The sequence below is a fragment of the Hypanus sabinus genome, chromosome 1 (genome assembly GCF_030144855.1).
Source record: "Hypanus sabinus isolate sHypSab1 chromosome 1, sHypSab1.hap1, whole genome shotgun sequence".
Classification (NCBI taxonomy): Eukaryota; Metazoa; Chordata; class Chondrichthyes; order Myliobatiformes; family Dasyatidae; genus Hypanus; species Hypanus sabinus.
In genome coordinates, this window is record NC_082706.1 from 131,797,870 (window position 1) to 131,819,851 (window position 21,982).

At 41.1% G+C, this 21,982-nt stretch overlaps 1 protein-coding gene across 2 annotated transcripts in view; it reads left to right on the top strand.

Annotated features, from left to right (window-relative positions):
• impa2 (inositol monophosphatase 2) overlaps positions 1–21,982 on the top strand; it is a 44,207-nt gene that overhangs the window by 11,956 nt on the left and 10,269 nt on the right. The window contains exons 1-6 of one of the 2 annotated variants that reach the window (XM_059976564.1): positions 4,855–5,125; positions 6,484–6,588; positions 9,923–9,968; positions 12,717–12,825; positions 17,038–17,146; positions 20,521–20,672. In XM_059976564.1, coding sequence (XP_059832547.1) covers positions 4,947–5,125; positions 6,484–6,588; positions 9,923–9,968; positions 12,717–12,825; positions 17,038–17,146; positions 20,521–20,672 — 700 coding nt within the window. In that variant the 5' untranslated portion in view covers positions 4,855–4,946. Of the gene's footprint in view, positions 1–4,854; positions 5,126–6,483; positions 6,589–9,922; positions 9,969–12,716; positions 12,826–17,037; positions 17,147–20,520; positions 20,673–21,982 lie in introns of those variants that run through there. The other variant, XM_059976556.1, reaches the window with a different exon arrangement.

Sequence of the window (21,982 nt, forward strand, 5' to 3'; positions counted from 1 at the left end):
AATGTTGGAAATTCATCGCTGTGTTGTAAGTCACTAAAGGGAAATTGCCTACAGTGGAAGTGAATTACTGCTTGACAAAAGTAGAGTATAGTGCATGACCACAATGGAATTGTTTACTGTCACTGACAGGCTGTAGATTTCTATTGCACTGCGCCGCACCTTCAAAGTTCAAAGTGAAGTTTATTATCAGACTATAAACATGTCACAACTTACAGCACTGAGATTCATTTTCCTGGTTGTATGTACTATGATAATAAGTTTACTTAGAACTTTTGAACTTTGTACCCTGGCCACCACCTTAAAGATTTATTTACTCTGCAACTGGATTTGGTGTGTATTGTGTATGAAATGCACTTGTCCAGTTTACTACAGCAGGAGCTGTGAGTCAAGCCTTGACTTCTACCACCAGTAGAAAGGACAAAGAATGAAGATCACCATTCCTACAGGTCCCATCACAGTCACACACTATCCTGATTTGGAAACGTTTTCAATCTTTCAGTACTAAATTTAAATGATGGAACACACTTTGTGATTGTTTGTATTTTCTCTTGGTACTTGGTTTTCCTACCAGATCTTAAAAGATGTGCCATTTGGTAGGTTAATTGGTTACTATAAATTACTCATAGTATAGTTGAATGGTAGAAGAATTTGGTAGTGGGAGGGGGTGTTGATAGATATGTGAAAGAGTACAGGTTACAGCAAGCAGGTGTGGAGGAATTGACCTGTCAGAACAGCCATCATAGACTTGATGGGCCAAATAGCTGCCTCCAATTGTGCGAGATGTATGAGAAATATATGACTGCAGCTTTAGAAAGTGGCTCACCAACACCACCTCGTCAGCAATAATGGGTGGTCAATAAATATTAGTCTTGCCAAGAACACACAGATCCTGAAAAGTGAGTATATTAAAAAAAGCACTTAAAAAGGAAAAGAAGTAAAGATTCCTGCATCTCTGTATAAGAATCCCTTCATGATCAGCCTGATGATTAGCATGTTTTTAATTAAAGTTTTAGAACCCTAGCTTGACTTGAGTATTAGAATCAGGTTTATTATCACTGATGTGAAATTAATATTTTTGCAGCAACAGTACAGAGCAAAGACATAAAATTGCTATAAATTCCAAAATAAATGAACGTACAAAAAAGGAATAATGGGTTTGTGTTCAAGAACTGTTCAGAAGTCAGAGAGGAAGAAGCTGTTTCTGAAATGCTGAATGCAGGTGTTCAGGCTCCTGATGATAGTAATGAGAAGAGGGCATGTTACGGATGGTGAGGGTCCTTGATGATGGATGGATGGGCCTTCTTAAGGCACTGTCTTTTGAAGATGTCTTCAATGGTGGGGAGGGGTTGTGCCTGTAATTATGCTGGTTGAATCTACAACCCTCTTCCTATCCTGCATATTGGAGCAATTAGAGAGTAGTCTCAATTCAGCAAAAAGAAAAGTCTAAAGAGTAATTTTCATCTGAGATACTGTCCCATTGACCCATTCAGTCTTAACAAGTTAAGCTATGTGATCAGAATAAGTTTTAATAACACTAGCATTTATAGTGAAATTTGTTTTTTTTTGCGGCAGCAATACATTATAATACATAATAAAAACAACTATAAACTACAATAGGAAGTATACATGAAAAGCAAATTAAGTAAGAGTACAAAAACAGGAAAAAATTGTGAGGTAGTTTTCAAGGACTCATTGTCCATTCATAAATCTGATGACAGAGAGGAAGAAGCTGTTCTTGAAACGTTGAGTGTGAGTCTTGGGGCACTGTACCACCAACTTGATGGTAGCAATGAGGAGAAGGCATGTCTTGGGTGATGGAGATCCTTAATGATGGATACCACCTTATTAAGATATGTCCTTTTGAAGGTGTCTTCAATGCTGGGGAGGCTAGTCTCCATGATGGAGCTGGCTGAGTTTACAACGACCTTCAGCTTCTTCTAATCCTATGCAATGGTCCCTCTATACCAAACAGTGATGCAACCAACTAGTGCGCTCCACGGTACACTTGTAGAAATTTGAGTGCCTTTGGTGATGTAGTAAGTCTCCTCAAACTCCTAATGAAATATGGCAGCTGTTGTGTCTTCTTTGTAATTGCGTCAGTATGATGGGCCCAGGACAGATCTTCAGAGATGTTGACACTTAGGAACTTGAAACTGCCCACCCTTTCCACGGCTGATCCATTGATGAAAATTGGTGTGTGTTCCTCAACTTCCCCGTCCTGAATTCCACAATCAATTCCTTGGTCTTACAATGAGTACAAGGTTGTTGCTGTGACACCACTCAACCAACTCATCAGTCTCACTGCTGTATGTTGCCTCATTGCTATCTGAAATTCTGCCAACAATAGTTGTGTCATTGGCAAATTTATAGATGGCTTTTGAGCTGAGTCTATCCACACACTCATGGGTGTAGAGAGAGTAAAACAGTGGTCTAAGCACACAACCTGAGGTGTGGTAGTGTTGATCGTCAGTGAAGAAGTGATGCTGTTTTTGATCCACATTGAGTGTGGTCTTGCAGTGAGGAAGTCAATAATTGAGTTACAGAGGGATGTACAGAGGCCCAGGTTTTGGAGCTTGTTGTTTAGAACCTAGGGAATGATTGTGTTGAACGCTGAGCTGTAATCAATAAACAGCAGCCTGACATAGTTATTAATTTTGCCCAGGTAATTAAAGACCAAGTGGAGAGCCAGTGAGGTTGCATCCACTGTAGTCCTATTGTGGCAATAGGCGAATTGCAGCGAGTCCAGGTCCTTGCTTAGGCAGGAGTTGATTCTAGCCACAACCAATAGCTCAAAAACATCATCATAGTACATGTGAGTGCAACTGTGCAATAGTCATTGAGGCAACTCAGCCTGCTCTTCTTGGGCACTGGTTTCATTGTCACCCTCTTGAAGCAAGTAGGAGGCTCCGACTGCAGCAATGAGAGATTGAAGATGTCCTTCAACACTTCCCCAGTTGGTCGACACAGGTTTTCAGAGCCTTACCAGGTGCGCCATCAGGACCTCACGCCTTGCGAGGGTTTACCCTCTTGAAAGATGTTCTGATATCTACCTACAAGGCAGAGATCACAATGCTACCCAACGCTACAGGGCTTTGCAAAGTGCAGTTCATTCTTCCTTTCATAGTGTATATAAAATTTGTTGAGCTCATCTGGGAGTGAACCATCACAGCCATTCATGATGTTAGGTTTTGCTTTTTAGAAAATAATGGGCTGCAACCTCTGCCAGAGTTGACATGCCTCTGATTCTATCTCTAACCTCAATCAGAATTGGGGGGTTTTTTTGCTCTTAAAATAGCCTTTCAAAGACTGTACCTGGACTACCTTTATAGTACTGGATCACCAGTCTTGAAGGCCGCAGATTTATCCCTCAGCAGACTATGAACCTCCTGTTTCATCCACAGATTTGGTTTGGCTATGTCTGGTACATTCTCAAAAGCTCTTACTCATCCATACAAGTCTTGATGAAGCCTGATCTCAGTGGTGGGGAAGATATTGGAGTCAATTATTAAGGATGAGGTTATGGAGTACTTGGTGACACAGGATAATATAGGTCAAAGTCAGCATGGTTTCCTTAAGGGAAAATCTTGCCTGATGAACCTGTTGGAATTCTTTGAGAAGATTACACATAGGATTGATAAAGGGAATGCAGTGAATGTTGTATATCTGGACTTTCAGAAGGTCCTTGACAAGGTGCCACACATGAGACTGCTTATCAAGTTAGAACATGGTATTTCAGGGAAGTTACTGACATGGTTAGAGCATTAGCTGATTGGTAGGAGGCAACGAATGGAAGTAAAAGGATCTGGTTGACTGTCAGTGACTAGTGGTGTTCCGCAGGTGTCGGTGTTGGGACTGCTTTATATGATGTATATCAATGATTTAGATGATGGAATTGATGGCTTTGTTGCCATGTTTGCAGATGATGCAAAGATTGGTGAGGAGCAGGTAGTGTTGAGGAAACAGGTAGGATGCAGAAGGACTTAGACAGATTAGAAGAATGGTCAAGAAAGTGGCAAATGAAATACAATGTTTGGAAAAAGCATGGTCATGCACTTAATTGTAAGAATAGATATGCGGACTATTTTCTAAACGGGGAGAAAATACAGGGATCTGAGTTGCAGAGGGACTTGGGAGTCCTTGCACAGAACACCCTGAAGGTTAACTTGCAGGTTGAGTTGGTGGTGAGGAAGGCAAATGCCGTGTTAGCATTCATTTCAAGAGGTCTAGAATAAAGAGCAAGGATGTGATGCTGAGGCTTTATAAGGCACTGGTGAGGCCTCACCTTGAGTATTGTGGACAGTTTTGGGCCTCTCATCTTAGAAAAGATGTGCTGGCATTGGAGAAGGTCCAGAGGAGGTTCACAAGGATGATTCCAGGAATGAAAGGGTTATCATACGAAGAACATTTGATGGCTGTGGGTCTGTACTCACTGGAATTCAGAAGGATGAGGGAGGATCTCATTGAAACCTTCCTAATGTTGAAAGGCCTAGATAAGAGTAGATGTGGAAAGGGTGTTTCCCATGGTGGGAGAGTCTAGGACAAGAGGGCACAGCCTCAGGATAGAGGCATTTAAAACAAAGATGCGGAGAAATTTCTTTAGCCAAAGGGTGGTGAATTTGTGGAATTTGTTACCACAGGCAGCTGTGGAGGCCAGGTCATTGGGTGTATTTAAGGCAGAGCTTGATAGGTTCTTGATTGGCCACAGCATCAAAGCTTACAGGGAGAAGGCTGGGGTGTAGGGCTGAGGAGGGGAAGAAAGGATCAGCCATGATTGAATGGTGGAGCCGACTTGGGCTAAATGGCTATTGAATGATGGGCCAAATGGCTAATTCTGCTCCTATGTCTTATGGTCTTAAGGTCTAAGTTGGTGACTGTACACACCGGCTGTGTGGCAAAAAAAAGCACAACAGCGTCTCTTCCACCTCAGGCAGCTGAAGAAGTTTGGCATGAGCGCCCAAATCCTCAAGACCTTCTACAGGGGCACCATTGAGAGCATCCAGACTGGCTGTATCACTGCCTGGTATGGGAACTACAACAACCTTGATCTCGGGGCACTGCAGAGAGTGGTGCAGACAGCCCAGTGCATTTGTGGATTTCCCTCTAATGAGGAGATTTACAGCAGTAGGTATGTAAAGAAGGCCTGGAAGATCATCAGGGACACCAGTCACCCCAACCTTAAACTGTTTCAGTTGCTTCCGTCTGGCAAACAGTACCACAGTATGAAAGCCAGGACCAACAGGCTCTGGGGCAGCTTCTTTCTACTAGTCATTTGACTTACACATTCACATGTCTGTACGTTGTGACAAAGTCATAACAGAAAGGTTTTTACACCCTCATGTTGTGGGACGGATGTAAGATTTAAATAAATGCAGATTAATTCAAAATTGTGGTTTATTCATTCACATTTGAAGATGAATTCCTGAATATTGTCCAGCCCACCAACTTAAAGCAGTCACATATGCACTCCTGTGCCTCGTTTAACTATACCTCTTGGTCCTCCCCACTAGTGTTTAAGTCTTTAGCCTCCACCTATATGTTGGGAGAAGTACAGCTGAGTAATCAGACTTTCCAAAGTGCAGGCATGGGATGACACAGTAAGCATTCTTCAGGGTGGTGAAACTGTGGTCAGGTGTGTTGGCTTCTCTGGTTCCACTGGTGATACGTTGGTGGTAGTTGTTCAGAGACTTCTCCAAGCTGGCCTGGTTGAAATCCCCCAATCAATGAGGTGGAATGTACATCCCTACCAGGATGATGATGGAAAACTCCCTTGGCAGATAAAAAGGATGATATTTCACTGCTAAATTTTCCAGATCAGGTAAACAGGACTGAGACTGAATGGCCACATCAGTGCACCATGATGAGTTAATCATAAAGCATACTTCACCTTCTCTGTTTTTAAAAGACTGAGCTGCTATGCCTTTGTGGGGAATGGTGAAGCCATTGGGTTGCAGCGTATGCTGGAAATGTCAGGGGACAGCCACGTTTCCATCGAGCAAAGTACACAGCAGTCCCTAATGTCCCTCTGGTACAACTATCTTGCTCAGAGGTCTTCAACTTTATTTTCCAGAGACTGTACATTCACCAGCAGGACAGTTGGGAGTGGTATACCTAAGGCCACAGCATTTCAATGGTACTTGTAAACCGCCACACCATCCCTGCTTCCATTTTCTTAAAGGGGATATGCATTCACAATCATCTGCATCCGGGATCCATCGATTTTTCAGTATCGATAAATTTTTTAAAACGTCTTAAAATGATGTTGCTTACTAAAGTACCCATGGATGTGGCTGAATTGCAGCTGTAGTAGTCCTAAACAGGAATATTTGATTATTCCTATTGGAGCTGCGTGTAGTCGCCACTTGATCAGCACCATCTTTTAGAATTGTAATAGTTACTAGTTGATGCAAGTCAGTTTGTAGAACTGGATGAATATACATAACATGTGATGGACTTTCTTTCATTGAAGCTGTGTTCTTGTTGCAGGTTCATTGCAGAAGAATCGGTTGCAGCAGGTGAGAAGTGCATTCTGACTGATGATCCCACCTGGATAATAGACCCCATCGATGGAACATGCAACTTTGTGCATGGGTATAAACGATATCTATAACAGTTTACTTCTCTTTCATAGGAAACTGGATGATGCAATGGTACTAAAGCCTAATGCAACAAGAGGAATCACCCCTTGGGGTGAAAAATATGGTTCTGTGAGCATGCACATTAAGTTCTGCTTCAGTTCAATTGAAGTTCTAGTGGAACCAATTTCAAAAACACATCTGTGGTTTTATTTTGTCTTGCTGAAATGAGCTTGATTCTATTGAAAAACTTAAGTTACACTGCGCAAGGCAGTAGTAAAACAACTAACATCCATGCATTTTTTACACTTAAGGATTAAACTTGCACTTTGAAAGCAAATTTCCTTAAAGTTGGCTGTCTCACAAACTACCCCCCACCTCCCCAAATGAAACTTTGGAAATGGGATTTGAAACTATACATTTCCCTCGGTATGGGAAACACCCGTGGGATTTCTGCAGTCAGGCTATCCAGCTTTACTGCAGGTACAGAGACAGCCAGATTTCAGTGTATCTTCCAAAGTACCATGGCGGTACTGTTCATGCTAATTTTGGATCTGATAAAACGAAATAAGGTCATTATTGCATATTCAAATAGGGAAAGTTGTTTCATGGAGTTTTATTATAAGATTTTTGCTTGGAGAAATGTTTTGAGAGGCAGCATACGTCAGATAATAACTCCACACCAGATCATTGATTTAAGGCAAGGTCATAGTTAACCAGTTTGTTATGAAACTTTTTTTTAGCAGACTAATTTGGGGAACAAAATCTCCATGGGGTACACAGGAATCACAAACTCACAACTATAACACTGCAGAAGGTCTGTTGGCTTAGTGGATTCATGCAGCTCAATATAGAACCAATCTGGTCAGTCCCATTCTCCCATTCTTTACCTTGGCCTTGCAAATTATTTTCCTTCAATCACCTATCCAATTCCCTTTTGAAAGATTTGGAAGTTCCACTTGTTTGATGCTGTTTCCACCATCTCTCGGAGGCAGACAATTCCAGATCAGTTACCCTCTGGGTAAAAGACGTTATCCAACACCTCTGCCAGTTTCACACCCCACCTCCCCCGCTCTATATTTTCTGTATTGTTTGATCGGAGATTGAAGTCTAAAAAAGTCTGATCCAGATCAGCTCAGGGACAGAAGCAAAGGAGTTCTAGTGACTGGTGGGCTGCTTGCAGTGAGGTTCCGCTGGGCAGGTGCTTCGCTCTTCATGGTATGTGCCAATGATTCAGGGTCCACGATTTAGAAGTTTGCTGAATAGAAAAAAAGATCCAAGTGGTGATTGTGAGGCTGAAGGAAATATTCAGTGGGATGGATCATTTGAGTGGGCAAGTGGTGCATGGAATTCATTTTGGAGAAGAGTCAAGTAATGCATTTGAAAAGGGCAAATGAGGAGAGGGAAAGACAATAAATAGTAGGGAATTGAAAAGGATGGAAGAGCAGGAGTTCTTGGTATGCATGGCCAATAGGTATGCAAGACAGCAAGTCAAAGTAGTCAAGAATGCCCATGGAATTGCTGCTTTTATAGACACAGCCAGAAAATATTTTAAGATCAGGAAGATCATGGTCGAGCTGTTTTGTTCAAGAGTTGGACCAGAGCTGGAGTTGTGTTGCAGTTTTGGTCACCGTACAGGAAGGCTGTGATGGAGCCGGATGAAAGGCTGATAATACTTAGTGACATTATCAGGGATTGAGGAGAGTGCTTACAGGGAGGGAGAGGCTGGGTGAGGTTGTATTCAGTGGAGTAGGGGGCTGGGTAGATTGAACAGGAAGCAACTGTTTCCCTAATCGGAGGCTGATAACTGGGCATAAGCAGGGCTCAAACCACCTTTTAATTCTCTTTGGGAATTTTGTTTTTGTTTTTTTTATATATGGGCGTTTGGTAAAATTAATTTGGTTATTAAAAACTACAATGAGAAATATTCATTCCTAAAAATGCATTTATGTTTGAAATAACTAAGTCATAGACTAGAGTGATCTTTCTTACACTGAGACTGAGTCTCATGGCAATGTTGCTCTGTGCTGTGGAGTACGTAAAGAGAACCCTGTCACATTTTACTGTTGCTGGAGAAGGCTGGCGTGAGCTCTGTTTCTCTTAAAGAAATGTAGATTTTGTCATTTATGCTGATGCTTTACTCAAGGACGTGTAGGCCTATGACAAGCTGACTTTGCAGTCTGCCAGGAAACAGGTTTGATGTGCATCAGTCGCAATGCCTCATTGATTTTCTTTTACCATGGCCAATAACTTTTCAGCAAATCTTTGTTTTCTTTTCTTCTAACTATACATTCCTCTCATTTTCCCACTATTTCCACCCACACCTTTACTCTCCACGTTGCTGACCAGCCATTCTGTAATCAAATAGTATTTGGTCAGCGGTCTGTGTGTGGGGTTTCGAAACTACAAGTAACATTCTTAAAGCACTGGTGATGGAGAAGAATTTTTGAAGAAGTCACAGGATATGAGGAAAAAGTCAGTCATGATCAGGCTTAAGGGGACAAATGGCCTTCTCCTGCTTCAGTTTCTTATCTCCAAGGTATAAATTTAAATGATTATCATTTATTGCCAGTGTGAAATTTTATAGATGGGGAAAAATGAACCCGCTTCCATCCAGCTGTTAATTTTTCTTTTGGGGAAGGTTAAAAGAGAAATGTTCAGAACCTTTGTTTAAGATATAGGAGGAGAATTTTGTTATCAGCACATCAGGACTGCTGCACCATTCAGTCATTGCTGATTTCTTTTTAAAGCCTTCTGCCTTTTCCCCATAATCTTTCCTCCCTTTACCTATCAACCCCAACCTCAAATACACCCAATGACTTGGCCACCAATGCCCTCTGTGACTGAAGTAATTCCTCTTCATTTCAGTTTTAAAGGGATGTTTCTTTATCCTAAGACTGTGCCTTCATATCCTAGACTCTCCTACTAATGAGAATGTCCTCTCCATGTCTGCTCTATCCAGGCCTTTCAGTATTCAGTAGGTTTCAGTGAGCTCCCCCTCATTCCTCTGAACTCCATTCATGGGGTAAGCATATTGGAAGGAATTTTGGAGGAGAGATGAAGAAAATGACAGAGAGCAGAGGGAGTCTGGAAGTTTGTGCCTGGGAGTGTTGACAAGGCAGGAACTATCAGACCTTTTGATTTACATGGATGAGTATTTAAGGTAGAAGAGACTTTGAAGAAGGTCTCAATCATAGGCTGGACTAGAGGAGAGCTGGGAAAAGGACTAGGTTAAATAGCATCTTATATTAATGACTAGCATGGACATAAGGACCAAAAGACTTTCTAACTGCATTGTAAGCTGCTGTAGTTCTCTAAGAATAGAATTATAACACTTGACTCTTTTTCAGAGCTCCAGTGGTAGCTGTTTCTATCGGATTAGCTGTCAACAAAGAGGTAACGAATTCCATGTTCAAACAAACTTCAGCACTTGTTGCAGGTTGATTTACTAATCCTTCCCCAAATTCCTGTCCTCGAACATTAACCCCTTCCTGGGTTCTAGTAGCCCTGTTCCATTCCCCTAAATTAACCAAGCCTCTTCTGTCTGGGTGTGGGGTGGGTGGAACCATTGCATGGCCACGAAGGACGGCCATTTTATTCCTTGGTATTGAGCTTATAATTGCCAATTTCCACCTTACCCAAGGTCGGTTAATAAACATGCTGAATCATCAAGGATTGGTGGTAGTGTGAGCTGTTTCTTCAAGGTGCTGCAAAGTTAGTGATTCAGAGTTGAGAAAATGGCCCATAAAAAGTCCCAGTCATAATAATGAAAGCTCAAAATTCTTTGCAATACATATCCATTATAAATTTAAGCTTATCATGTGTACTATGTGGTGAATATAGGCCTCCTTGGCGTATTAATGTGTCGAGTTCGACTCTGTTTGCTTGAAGTGATGACCAGTTGAGTCCCTTCAATTGCCAGGCCCAAGGAACTTCTAACTACACAGTGTCCCACAGGAAGGAGGAAAGGCCTCTCGTGAATTTGTGACCATCGGGATCGAGGGCAGCAGTGCAGCAAGGAATAAGACCTGGGTGGCAGCTTCTAGAGCAATTAAGAAGAGTAGACAAGGATGGACCTGCAGGAGATGGTATCCACGAGCAGGCCACCGGCACTAGACAGCAAGTGTTTACTCAAGGAAGACAGGGGATAGCTCAGATGAAAGGTAAGACACAGGACTACATAGTTAAAAGGGTTGTTAGAAGTTTTGGAGGGCACAAATTGGGAGCTTGACAGCATGTTATATCCAGTGATAGGGTATGGGGCATGTCCACATTTTCTTTAATTATTCTTCATGAGATGTAGAACAGCTACGAAATGTCCCTGAGGGTTGGCAGTGAGCTACCATCTTGAGTCATTGCAGTCAAGAGTTCAGAGCCTTTTAAACATTAGTGATTGGCTTGTGAGATCATTTCAAAGGGCAGTTGAAAGGGTCTTTAGTTGTGGGCCTGTAATCACTGATGGACCAGACCAATTAGGCATGGCAGATTTCCTTCCCCAGAGGGTACAGAATTCGCAGAGTTTTTATTGAAATTATTAGTTTCATCTTGACTTGTCACGGCTGTGTGCTTACAATCAGATTTTTAAAATCAACTAAATTTGCAGTTGCTGTGTAATTGAATGGATAGTTTAGTGAACAAATTCACCTTGCTAATCTTCAAATCACATTGGAATAGTGGTCAAATCTTTGTCACACTGGGGAAGGCAGACTTAAAGTGAGGAGGTGCATTTGGAAGCAACAAAATTGGGCATGTTTTATACTAAGGAGTACAGCGAGGAATAATTTGACAAAGGTGAAGATGCATAGAGAACTTTAAATAATCTTGGATGTATTTCTGTGAATACTGGGGAAATGTTAGATTAAAAATGATTGATGTAAAAATATCATTAATAACAGGAGCTCCTGAGACCTGATGTGTGGAGGGGTATGAAAAATCTGCAGGGTATCAGGAAGAGAAAGGGAAGGAAAGTTGGGGTGAGATGGTATTATTTAATCACTGCTCAGAGTAGGAAATGGCACAGTGGGAACTCAGCAGTAAATGGCTGATTCGTACCCATCTGCTACAATTTACAAGTTACCAGAGAGAGCTAAAGGTGGTGAGAACAGTAACATTCAGCACATATTTTATTCTGTGTGATCTTGCCTCATGCAACAGATGTCCAGGGTGTAAGCTACTTTACATTGACTTGCAGGGGTGAAGGGGGTATATTGACTTCTGTGTCATGACTACATCCTGACCTTGTCTTAGCTTCTCAACTGCTGAAAACCCCATGTATATCTTCAGCCTTAACTTGTCCCACCCTTTGCTAGGTGTCCAATTATTCTAAACTACATGAGCACGAGTTCATTCAAAATACTGCTGCCCATGTCCTGACCAGCTTTTCCCCATTCACCTATCAGTCTTGAGGATGTATACAGACAGCAAAACTTCAATAATAAAATTCTCCAAGAAATCCAATCCCATGATGATCCTTCTTCCCATCTCAATAATCTAATCTTGCCCTCACTTCTCTAATGTACTTCTACTCTCCCATTTCTGGTCTCTATACTCAGCCTGTTTGCCTCCATTTCTTCTCTCTACCTTCATCTATCATCCACCTGCTTCTGTCTCCCAACTCTTCCCTCCCAGGCTCAACCTGCCCGTTGTCCTTCAATTATTACATCAGTAATTCCCTCACTCACACAAATGCTGCTTAACCCATTGCGTTCCTCTAGCAGATTGTTCATTGCTTCAAGCTCCTTCTCCTGTAAACTCTGACATAAAACTAATGTATTCAAATTTTCTTCATAATGTTTCTGCCCATTGTATGTTGTCTAATAAAATTGCTCTGAGTCTGATCACCACTGACATATTCCATTAGTTTCCTAGTTCTTTTATGATCCAACTTAAAAACTACTCTGTTTGTCCAGAATTTTGTCATTCCCCCATAAGGGTTCTTAGGAGTCAGTTTTTGCTTGATAAACTCCAATGAAATATCTTGGGTCATTTTGCAACATTATAAGGGTGCTGTATAAATGGAAGTTGTAATTGTTGTCTTTGAGAATAGTTCCTATATCTCTCGTTACTTTGCTGATTTGTAATCTGTTTGTATAGCTGAATTGACCAGAATGATGAAGACATTTCTCCTCCACTGTTCTTCTTTAGCTTGAGCTGGGTGTAATCTATAACTGTGTCGAAGAGAAGTTATACACGGGCAGAAAAGGTCATGGAGCCTTCTGTAATGGACAGACACTTCAAGCATCAAAGGAGACAGGTTTGTGAACTTTCTTTGACTTCTTAAATTCATTGTCATTGGCACAGAATATATAGTAAATACCATGCAAATTAGCTTTATACAGCAGCAGCACATATGACAAGCATAAGCTAACATACATTTAAATTAACATAAATTATGCATAATTTGCCAAAAAAAAACATAGTGACATTAGTGCATGTTGAAAGAGAGCGAGAGGGAGAGAAAAGAGAAATACAGTCTGAGGTAGTGTGTTGGAGTTTGTTCAAGAACCTGATAGCAGTGGAGAAGAGCTGTTGTTGAACTTGACGTGTTCTTCACACTTCTATACCTCATGCCTGATGGCAGCATCAAGCAGAGGTCATGGCCTGGATGTTGAGGGTCTTAATAATGGACTTTGATTTCCTGAGACATCACCTCTTGTAGATGCCCTCAGTGGTAGGGAAAACTGTACCCATGATGGATTGGGCTGAGTCCACCATTCTGTAGCCTCTTGTGTTCCTATGCCTTAGTGACTCCTGCCTTTACAGTTGTTAAGTATGAAATGGATGTTTAAAGAAAGTCAAAGTTTGTAACCCAACAGTTGTTTTTGACAGTGAGCAATTATTTAGGAACCCTTTATTTGCCTACTTTGAATGCACTATTCTGATTATAAGATTGACAATTGGCTATAAATGCAAACCTCAGCCCCAGCTGCTCTCTCCCACCACTTGTTCCAAGTAGCCATATTCACAATGCCATGTCTTATCATGTAGATGGAAAAAGATCAGGTCACCTTCATAGTCTCTCCAAGTTGGAATGAACAACACTCATTCCTTTCCATGGATCCTGTGATTCTTTTCTCCTGCATTGCTCTGTGAAACTGTTAGATCTGGGAGATTGCAGCAGTCCCAGCTATATTTACACTCTTTGTCTCTGGAAATTAATTTAGTAGCAAATTTAAATAAAGTAGCGTCTCCTTTATTTCATATTGGATTTCATACGTACAGTAATAGCCCTTTAGTTTTGCATTCTCCCTAGTGAACACCCTTCTGGTCATCGTTAGCTGTGCAACAAGATCAGTTCCAGATCTGCAAACAGTCTTAAAAGGGAGAGAAATTCGTCAGTGGTGGCTGTTGATAATTGGGTCTGAGATTATTGGCTGCCACTGCACTTGTCTCCTCACATGTAATTCTAGTAAAGATACGTGGAGTTGAGTAAAACTGGCAGCCAGCACTCTTTCCAATGTCTAATACCAGCAGCTAATCCTGCAGTGTATTTAGACTTTCAGAATGCCTTTGAAGTGCCACTTAAGATTACTAAATTACAATGTGGTACTGACACTAGTCTACTAAGTGACTATGATCAATGGCAAGCCACAGTGATCAGATTATCAACACCATCTAGCCATAGACCACAGCAACACTTTAGATGTTGGACCAAGTGTACTACATCCAAATTTATAGTACAAAGCTGAGTGGTTATGTGGATTGTGAGGAGGATGCAGGGAGGTTTCATGGGGACACAAATAGATGAAGCAAATTATTTACACACGTCTATTCTTCTGTTGATAATTCAATTGACGGATTCAACCAGTACAGGAAACTTGTATTGAGGTATGGGATTGGCCATAATCTTAATAATAATTTATATAAATTTACACAATGGATGGTGAAACAGGCAAAAGCAGCCAAGCGACCAACCTCACTTCCATTTACACTTCTCGTAATCTGTTTCTCTCTGTATACTGTGATCTTTGCTCTGTTACAACCACTCACAACTCAGATTCTCATGACTTCATTCCTAAGCCTTTTTCTCTAGCACAAGGTAACAGGCTCCTGATACACACAGTGTATGACATTTTTAACTCTCACTGTACTGCCAACACGTGCAGATTGCCAAATCCAAGTGTCTGTGGAAACTCCTGAGATTCATCCAGCTTGTATTTGTGAATAATTATTGACCAATATTTAATCTGTCATATTTTTAAGGCTAAGTCTGCCTTGATGTTGAGGATTATGGTAGGATTCATCAGAATGAGCATGAAGTATATTCAGAATCAGAATCAAGTTTATTATCACCGGCCTATGTCGTGAAATTTGTTAACTTAGCAACAGCAATACAATTCATGCCACATGAATGTGACTGGTAAGGCCACAAAGGCAGATAGGAGGATTGACTTCTGTTTAGAACAATGTCAGATCCATGCTGTACAGTACCCCTGTAGATGGAGCAGTGTAGCGATAAACCTGGCCAAGACCAACCACCACCCATCTTTCCTGGGTCCTGGGTGGATTTTAAGCATTCGTGGTCAGATGCACCAAAGTCATACTGACAGTCTTCTCTGAACATTGCCTCCCATTGGCTGACTGTTACTACAGAGAGCCTAAAAGGCTGGCAGAGAGATAATGAAGCTGATAGTGAAGTTGGTGGCTTCAGAAAGCGAGGAGCATAGAATTATTATTCAGACTGGAAAATCATGATTTGTGACTGCATTAAGCAGAGCATAGTATCTAGTTTGCAAAGACCAAGTGTCACTCAATATGTGATGATGTTCCACCAGTCCCCAATGTTGGAAATGATAAGCCTGGTTATGTTATCCTGGAACATTATACTCGATTCAGATTCAGGTTAGTTTATAGTGCAGTATCCTTACCAATTTCTGCTGATGTACAGGAGAGAGCATTCTGACTGGTTGCATCACTGGAGCCCCTGGTATACAGCATGTCAAGAGGCTGCGTCCTGGTCACAACTATCCATACCAGTGAGAGCATCTTCAAAAGGTGATACCTGAAATAAAGGCCCTCACCATCCAGGACTGGCTTCTTTCCATTACTGTCATTGGGGAAGACACACACTCAATGACTTAGGAACACCTCCTTCCCCTCCACCATCAGATTTCTGAATGGTCAATGAACACTACCTCTTTTTTTTTGCACTGTTTGCTTATTTTTTCAACTTGTAATTCTTATTTCTTGCACTGTACTGCTGTGTACTGCTGCTGCAAAACAACACAGTTCACGACATGTTCCAGTGATAATAAATCTGATTCTGAGATCAGATGAGAAAAAGCATGCTGTAGGTCTTAAGGATGGGGTGAATCAGATGGGATGGGATGGCAATCGAGTCTTTTCATGTTCACCATTGCTGAACTACTTGTTTATTCCAGATTTATTTAATTACTCAAATACTACTTCTTGCATGGTGGGAATTGAACTCTCACATGAGGTCAACAATACAGGTCTCTGGTTCCATGTCCAGCAACTTCTGAGTGGTTAGCTTGTAGTCCCCTGGACAAGTTGAAATGAGAGGGAGGAGTGAAAGTCCCATCACTCTTGGGTTCTTCCTGAGGTGCAGAAAGATAGAAAAATTGTTTTAAAATCTTGAGAAAAGGTGGAACAGGTGGCATGGGAGGAATAATGACTTTTCTCAGAGATCTGGATTTAACTGGCCCCTAAGGCTGGGGAAGCAATCAATCTGTCTTCCAAAGGGAGCTCCTCCAGCATGAGGGAGGGTATTATCTGCAGGGTTACGGGAAACAGCGCTAATCAAATTGGCCTACTAGGAGAACGTGAATCTGATCAGTTCTTTTGGATGCAGCTCTAGTCACCTACCTATAGGAAAGATATAAGTAAAATTGAAAGAGTGCAGAAAATTTACAAAGGTGTTGCTGTTGGCAGGACTTGAGGATCTGAGTTATAAGGGAAAGGTTGAATACTTTGGGACTTTATTCCCCGAAGCACCGGAGAACGAGGGGAGATCATATAAAGTTATGCAAAATTATGAGTAGTATACATAGGGTGAATGCAAGCAGGGTTTTTCCTCCCAGAACTAGAGATTTGAGGTTTAGGGTGAAGGGTGAAATATTTAAGGGGAATATGAGGGAGAAATTTTTCACTCAGAGGGAGGTGCTAATGTGGAACAAGCTGCCAGCCAAAGTACTAGATATGGGTTCATTTAAGAGAGTTTAAATAGGCACATAGTTGGGAGGGGTATGGAGGGCTATGGTTCTGGTGCAGGTAGATGGGACTACAAAGCTGGAACTACAAGATGTGCCAAAGGGCCTTTTTATGTGCTGTAGTATTCTATGACTCTAGGAGCTGGAGAGGACCTGATGGGCTGAATAACCTCCTAATGGGGCTTAATAATTATTCAATTCCATTAATGTAATGTGAGACCTGGTTGCTCATTGCAAGCAATTTTGCTGTTGATGGGGACTAGACTTGATGCGCTAAATGATGTTTTCTTTTCCAGATGTATCGAAAGCCCTGATTTTAACTGAGCTTGGCTCAATCCGGGAACCAAGGGCACTGAGGATGTTGTTTAATAACATGGAGAGGCTACTTTCAGTGCAGGCACATGGGTAAGGAGGACTAAACTATGCTAGGTAATGCCAAATGAACTCCAAGCTGCTCTTGTACCTAATGTGGACAATCATAGAATGGGTTGGTACATTGAATGTCCATTGTAAATAACTGCCCATTGTGTAGAATCTGAGGGATATGGGAATATGTGAGGAGTATTAAATGGTGTAAAATAGGTATTTGATGTTCCACATAGGCTGATAAGCTGAAAGGCCTGTTACCATGCTGTACCATCACATTAACTGGTGGCATCTGTGACACGTTAACTTAGAAACCTATTTCATTCTTTAAAAGAAATGTACAAAGGAGCTGGAGGAACTAAGCAGGTCAGGCAGCATTTCTGGAGGGATTGGGCAGTCAATGTTTTGGGTCAAGACCTTTTATTAGTACCAGAAAGAAGGAAAGGGGTGATGGCTATTGGGGGGTGGGGAAGGAAGGGGAACACTTTCCAGTCCATACAAAGGGTCCCTGACCAATAAAAGCAAACCTGCTGTGAGCTTTCTTTACCAGCCTATCCACTTCCCAGGACACTTACAGAGAACTATGGCATTTTACCCAAGTTCCCTTGGTACATCAGTGCTGTAAATGGTCCTTCTTAGATTTGACCTCTCAAAGTGCAACATCTCATACTTGTCTGCATTGAACTCCATCTGCCATTTCTCTGTTCATATCAGTAACTGATCTATTGCTGCTGTATCTTTTGACAACCTTTCCTCAGTTGTAGATTTAAGAGACTCCTGGATAGGTACATGGAGCTCAGAAAAACAGAGGGCAATGGGTAACCCTAGGTAATTTTTTTTTAATTGATTTTTTTAATGCATTTTCTACAACACTACAAATAAAAAAAATCCAAAAACAAAGTAGAAAATTAGTACAGTGCAAGATAAACATACAATAGTAATATAATACAAAATAAGATAATTGAGAAAGCACCCAAGTTGAAGTCATGTAAAGTTAGTATCCTCCCCAAGCCCCACAACAAAAAAAAACTCCAGACCAACCAAAATAAAACGTAGAAAATATAAATCAGAACATTCAAACTCCCAAAACTGTAAATACACTTGAAAATAGAAGATAATAATGCCTACTACCAAAAAAAAGAGCTGAAAGCAAGGGACTGAAAAAAAACTTAAGAGGAAAATTATGAAAATACTCAATAAAAGGTCCCCAGACCTTATGAAACTTTATATCCGAATTAAGAATGGAATAATGGATTTTTTCAAGGTCTAAACAGGACATGATATCGTTAAGCCATTGAGCATACGTGGGTGGGGCAACATCTCTCCATCTAAGGAGGATTAGACGTCTAGCCAGGAGAGAAGCAAAAGATAATATTCGACATTTAGTCGAACTCAAGCATATATCTGTCTCCCCCAAAAAATCAAACAGAGCAATTAAAGGGTTAGGTTCTAAGTGGAGATTCAGAATAGAGGATAAAGTTATAAAAACATCTTTCCAAAATTTCTCTAAGCTAGGACAGGTCCAGTACATATGAATAAAAGAAGCCTCGCCACTTTTGCATTTATCACAAAGAGGACTAATATTAGGGTAAAATCGAGATAATTTAGATTTGGACATAAGAACAGTCTTAAACTGTAAAAGACAGTGGCGAGCACAGAGAGAGGTTGAATTAACCGATTTGAGAATCGAGTCCCAAATCTCATCAGATAAAGGGATATTTAAGTCATGCTCCCAAGCCATTCTGATTTTATCCACAGGGGCACGCCGTAAGGATACTAATGTATCACAGATAAAGGATTAATAGAAAAAAATAAATCCATAGCATTTTTCTCAGGCGTTTCAGGGAAGTTGGGAATTAAAGGATTGATAAAGTGTCTGATTTGGAGATATCTAAAGAAATAAGCATTAGGCAGATTGAACTTAGCAGAGAGCTGTTGAAAGGATGCGAAGCGATTTCCGATAAAAAGATCTTCAAAATGTCTAATGCCCTTTCTATACCAATCATAGAATGTTGAATCATACATAGTAGGTGGAAAAAGATGATTATGTAAGATAGGACTAGAAAGGGAAAAACCATAAAAACCATGAAATTTCCTAAACTGGGCCCATATTCGCAAAGTATGTCTAACAAGAGGATTAACAATTAGTCTAGACAAACTACTAGGGAGTGCAGAACCAAGAAGTGCAGAAATAGATAGATCTTTAGTAGAATTCAGCTCCATTGCCACCCAATTAGGGCACTCAGATTGGCTATGAAAAAAGACCAAAAGATAGTGCAACGAATGTTAGCTGCCCAGTAGTAAAACGAAAATTAGGTAAGGCCATGCCACCCTCTTTTTTAGATTTTTGAAGATAAATTTTATTAATTCTAGAACGTTCATTCTTCCACAGATATGACAAAATAGAGTCTAAGGAATCAAAAAAGTTTTTAGAAATAAAAATTGGGATAGATTGAAATAAATATAAAAATTTAGGGAGAACGTACATTTTAACAACATTAATACGACCTACCAAGGACATAGATAGAGGTGACCATTGTGACAGACTCTGTTTTGTAATGTTTAAAAGATTGGCAAAACTTTCACGAAAAAGATCTTTAAACTTCCTTGTAACTGTAATACCAAGGTAAGTAAATTGATTATGAACTACTTTAAAGGGGAGGTCACGAAATGCTAATACTTGTGCTTCTTTATTAATTGAGAAAAGTTCACTCTTATGTAAATTAAGTTTATAGCCAGAAAACTGGCTAAATTGATCAAGAAGTGAAAACATTGGAGGTAAGGATGTGGACAGATTTGAAAGAAAAAGTAATAGATCATCAGCATAAAGAGAAACTTTATGCTCAACACCCCCCCTCCAACTCCCAGTCAATTCAGGACAGCTTCGGAATGCTATCGCCAGTGGTTCTACAGCCAAATCAAAAAGAAAGGGACTTAAAGGGCATCCTTGACGGGTGCCACGTTTAAGGTTAAATAACTGGGATTGCTGAGAATTAGTCAAAACAGAGGCAGTAGGACATAAATACAGCAATTTGATCCAATTTGATCCTGAGGTAATTTCTAAGGTAAGGACATGTTCGGCACAGCTTTGTGGGCCAAAGGGCCTGTATTGTGCTGGAGGTTTTCTATATTTCACTTGTCCTTGTGCCATCAGCACAAACTAATCAGTCCACCTACATATGCATCCAAGTCATTCACACAGGTATATGTTTCAGTTACAAACAACAGAGGTGCTAGCACTGATCCTTGTGGAATACCACTGGCCATGGGCTACCAGCCTTCCTATCCTTTCTACCAACCAGTGGAGGGTATGACTGATTGGGATGGTAGGTGGGATACTGGGGAAGTAGTCTGTACTGGCTGGAGTCAAGCTCCTCAAGTGTTGAGTGATTTTGCTTTGTTGGTTCCCATAGGATCAGAATCATAGGAAGTGCCGCTCTTGACCTGTGCCATGTGGCATCGGGAGACGTGGAAGCTTTCTACCAGTTTGGGCTCCACTGCTGGGACATGGCGGCTGCAGCTGTCATTGTCCGGGAGGCCGGTGGCTTCCTGATCGACACAACAGGTAGGAATTGTTGACTGCTAAACTGCTGTCTTCATTTTAACCTGCTTATCAGACTATGTCCTTCTGAGGCTACAGCAGCCTAATAGAGGACGTGCATCATGTACTCAATTATAAAGCTTATAAAGTTCTGAAAAACATAGATAGGGTAACGCACATAAAGTGCTGGAGGAACTTAGCAATTCAGGCAGCATCTATGGAGAGGAAATAAGTGGTCGATGTTTCAGGCCAAGACCCTTCACCAGGACTGGAAAGGAAGGGGGCAGAAGCCAGAATAAGAAGGTGGGGGAGGGGAAGGAGTGTAGCTGGCAGATGATAGGTGAGACCAGGTGAGGGGAAAGGTGTGTGGGCAGGGGATGAACTAAGAAGCTGGGAAGGGATAGTGGAAGAAGTAAAGGACTGAAGGAGGAATCTAATAAGAGAGAACAGTGGACCAAGGAAGAAAGTGAAGGAGGAGCTAGAGGGAGGTGTTGAGCGAGTGAGGAGAAGAGAATGGGTGAGAGAGTAACCAGACTGAGGAGTGAAGAAAGGGGCAGGACAGGGGTAACTTCTAGGTTAGAGAAATACTGTAGATGCTCATGCTCTCATTTTGGAGGCTACCCAGACAATGTGAGGTGTTTCTCCTTCAGCATGAATTTGGCCTCATCCTGCCAGTAGAGGAGACCATGCTGCCTCCTCCTTCTATCCATGTTTTAGGATGATTGGCAGTGCAGCTTAAAGGGGCTTTACCACCACCAACTGGTCTGGAGTATGTTGTAGAGAAATGAAAGTTAAATTACCCCCAAAAGCCCTATAGATAGTAAATAACAAAAGATGATACTGTGAATTACATTAATCCCATAAATGAAAATTATCAACCCCCAAAGATTGTATGAAGCCTGATTTGATTTCTTTCAACCTTGTATGCTTTCACACTGTAATAGTGTATGTTTAACTGTTGCATAATGATGACAAAATCTAAACAAATCAGAGTGATGTTTTCCAAAAAGATATAAGAAGTAATTAAGAATAGGATGCCCAATTCTAAGTCGTGTCAAAATAATTCTTTCCCTTCTTGTTTTACTCCCTTCTCCCATATACTCAACAGCTTTATGTATCCCATAAAGCTTTGTCCCCTTGTGTGTCTTGCCATAACCCCCCAATTCTTAACCCTACCAACCCCTTAGCTTCTAACTTGCTTTGTGGAAAGTCTATTTCCACTGTTGAAATTTGAACAGCTTTCTTAGCTAAATAGTCAATCCACTCATTCCCCTCAACATATCTATGTGCAATGACCTATAAGAAGTAGACATATAAACCAATTCTTTGTACAA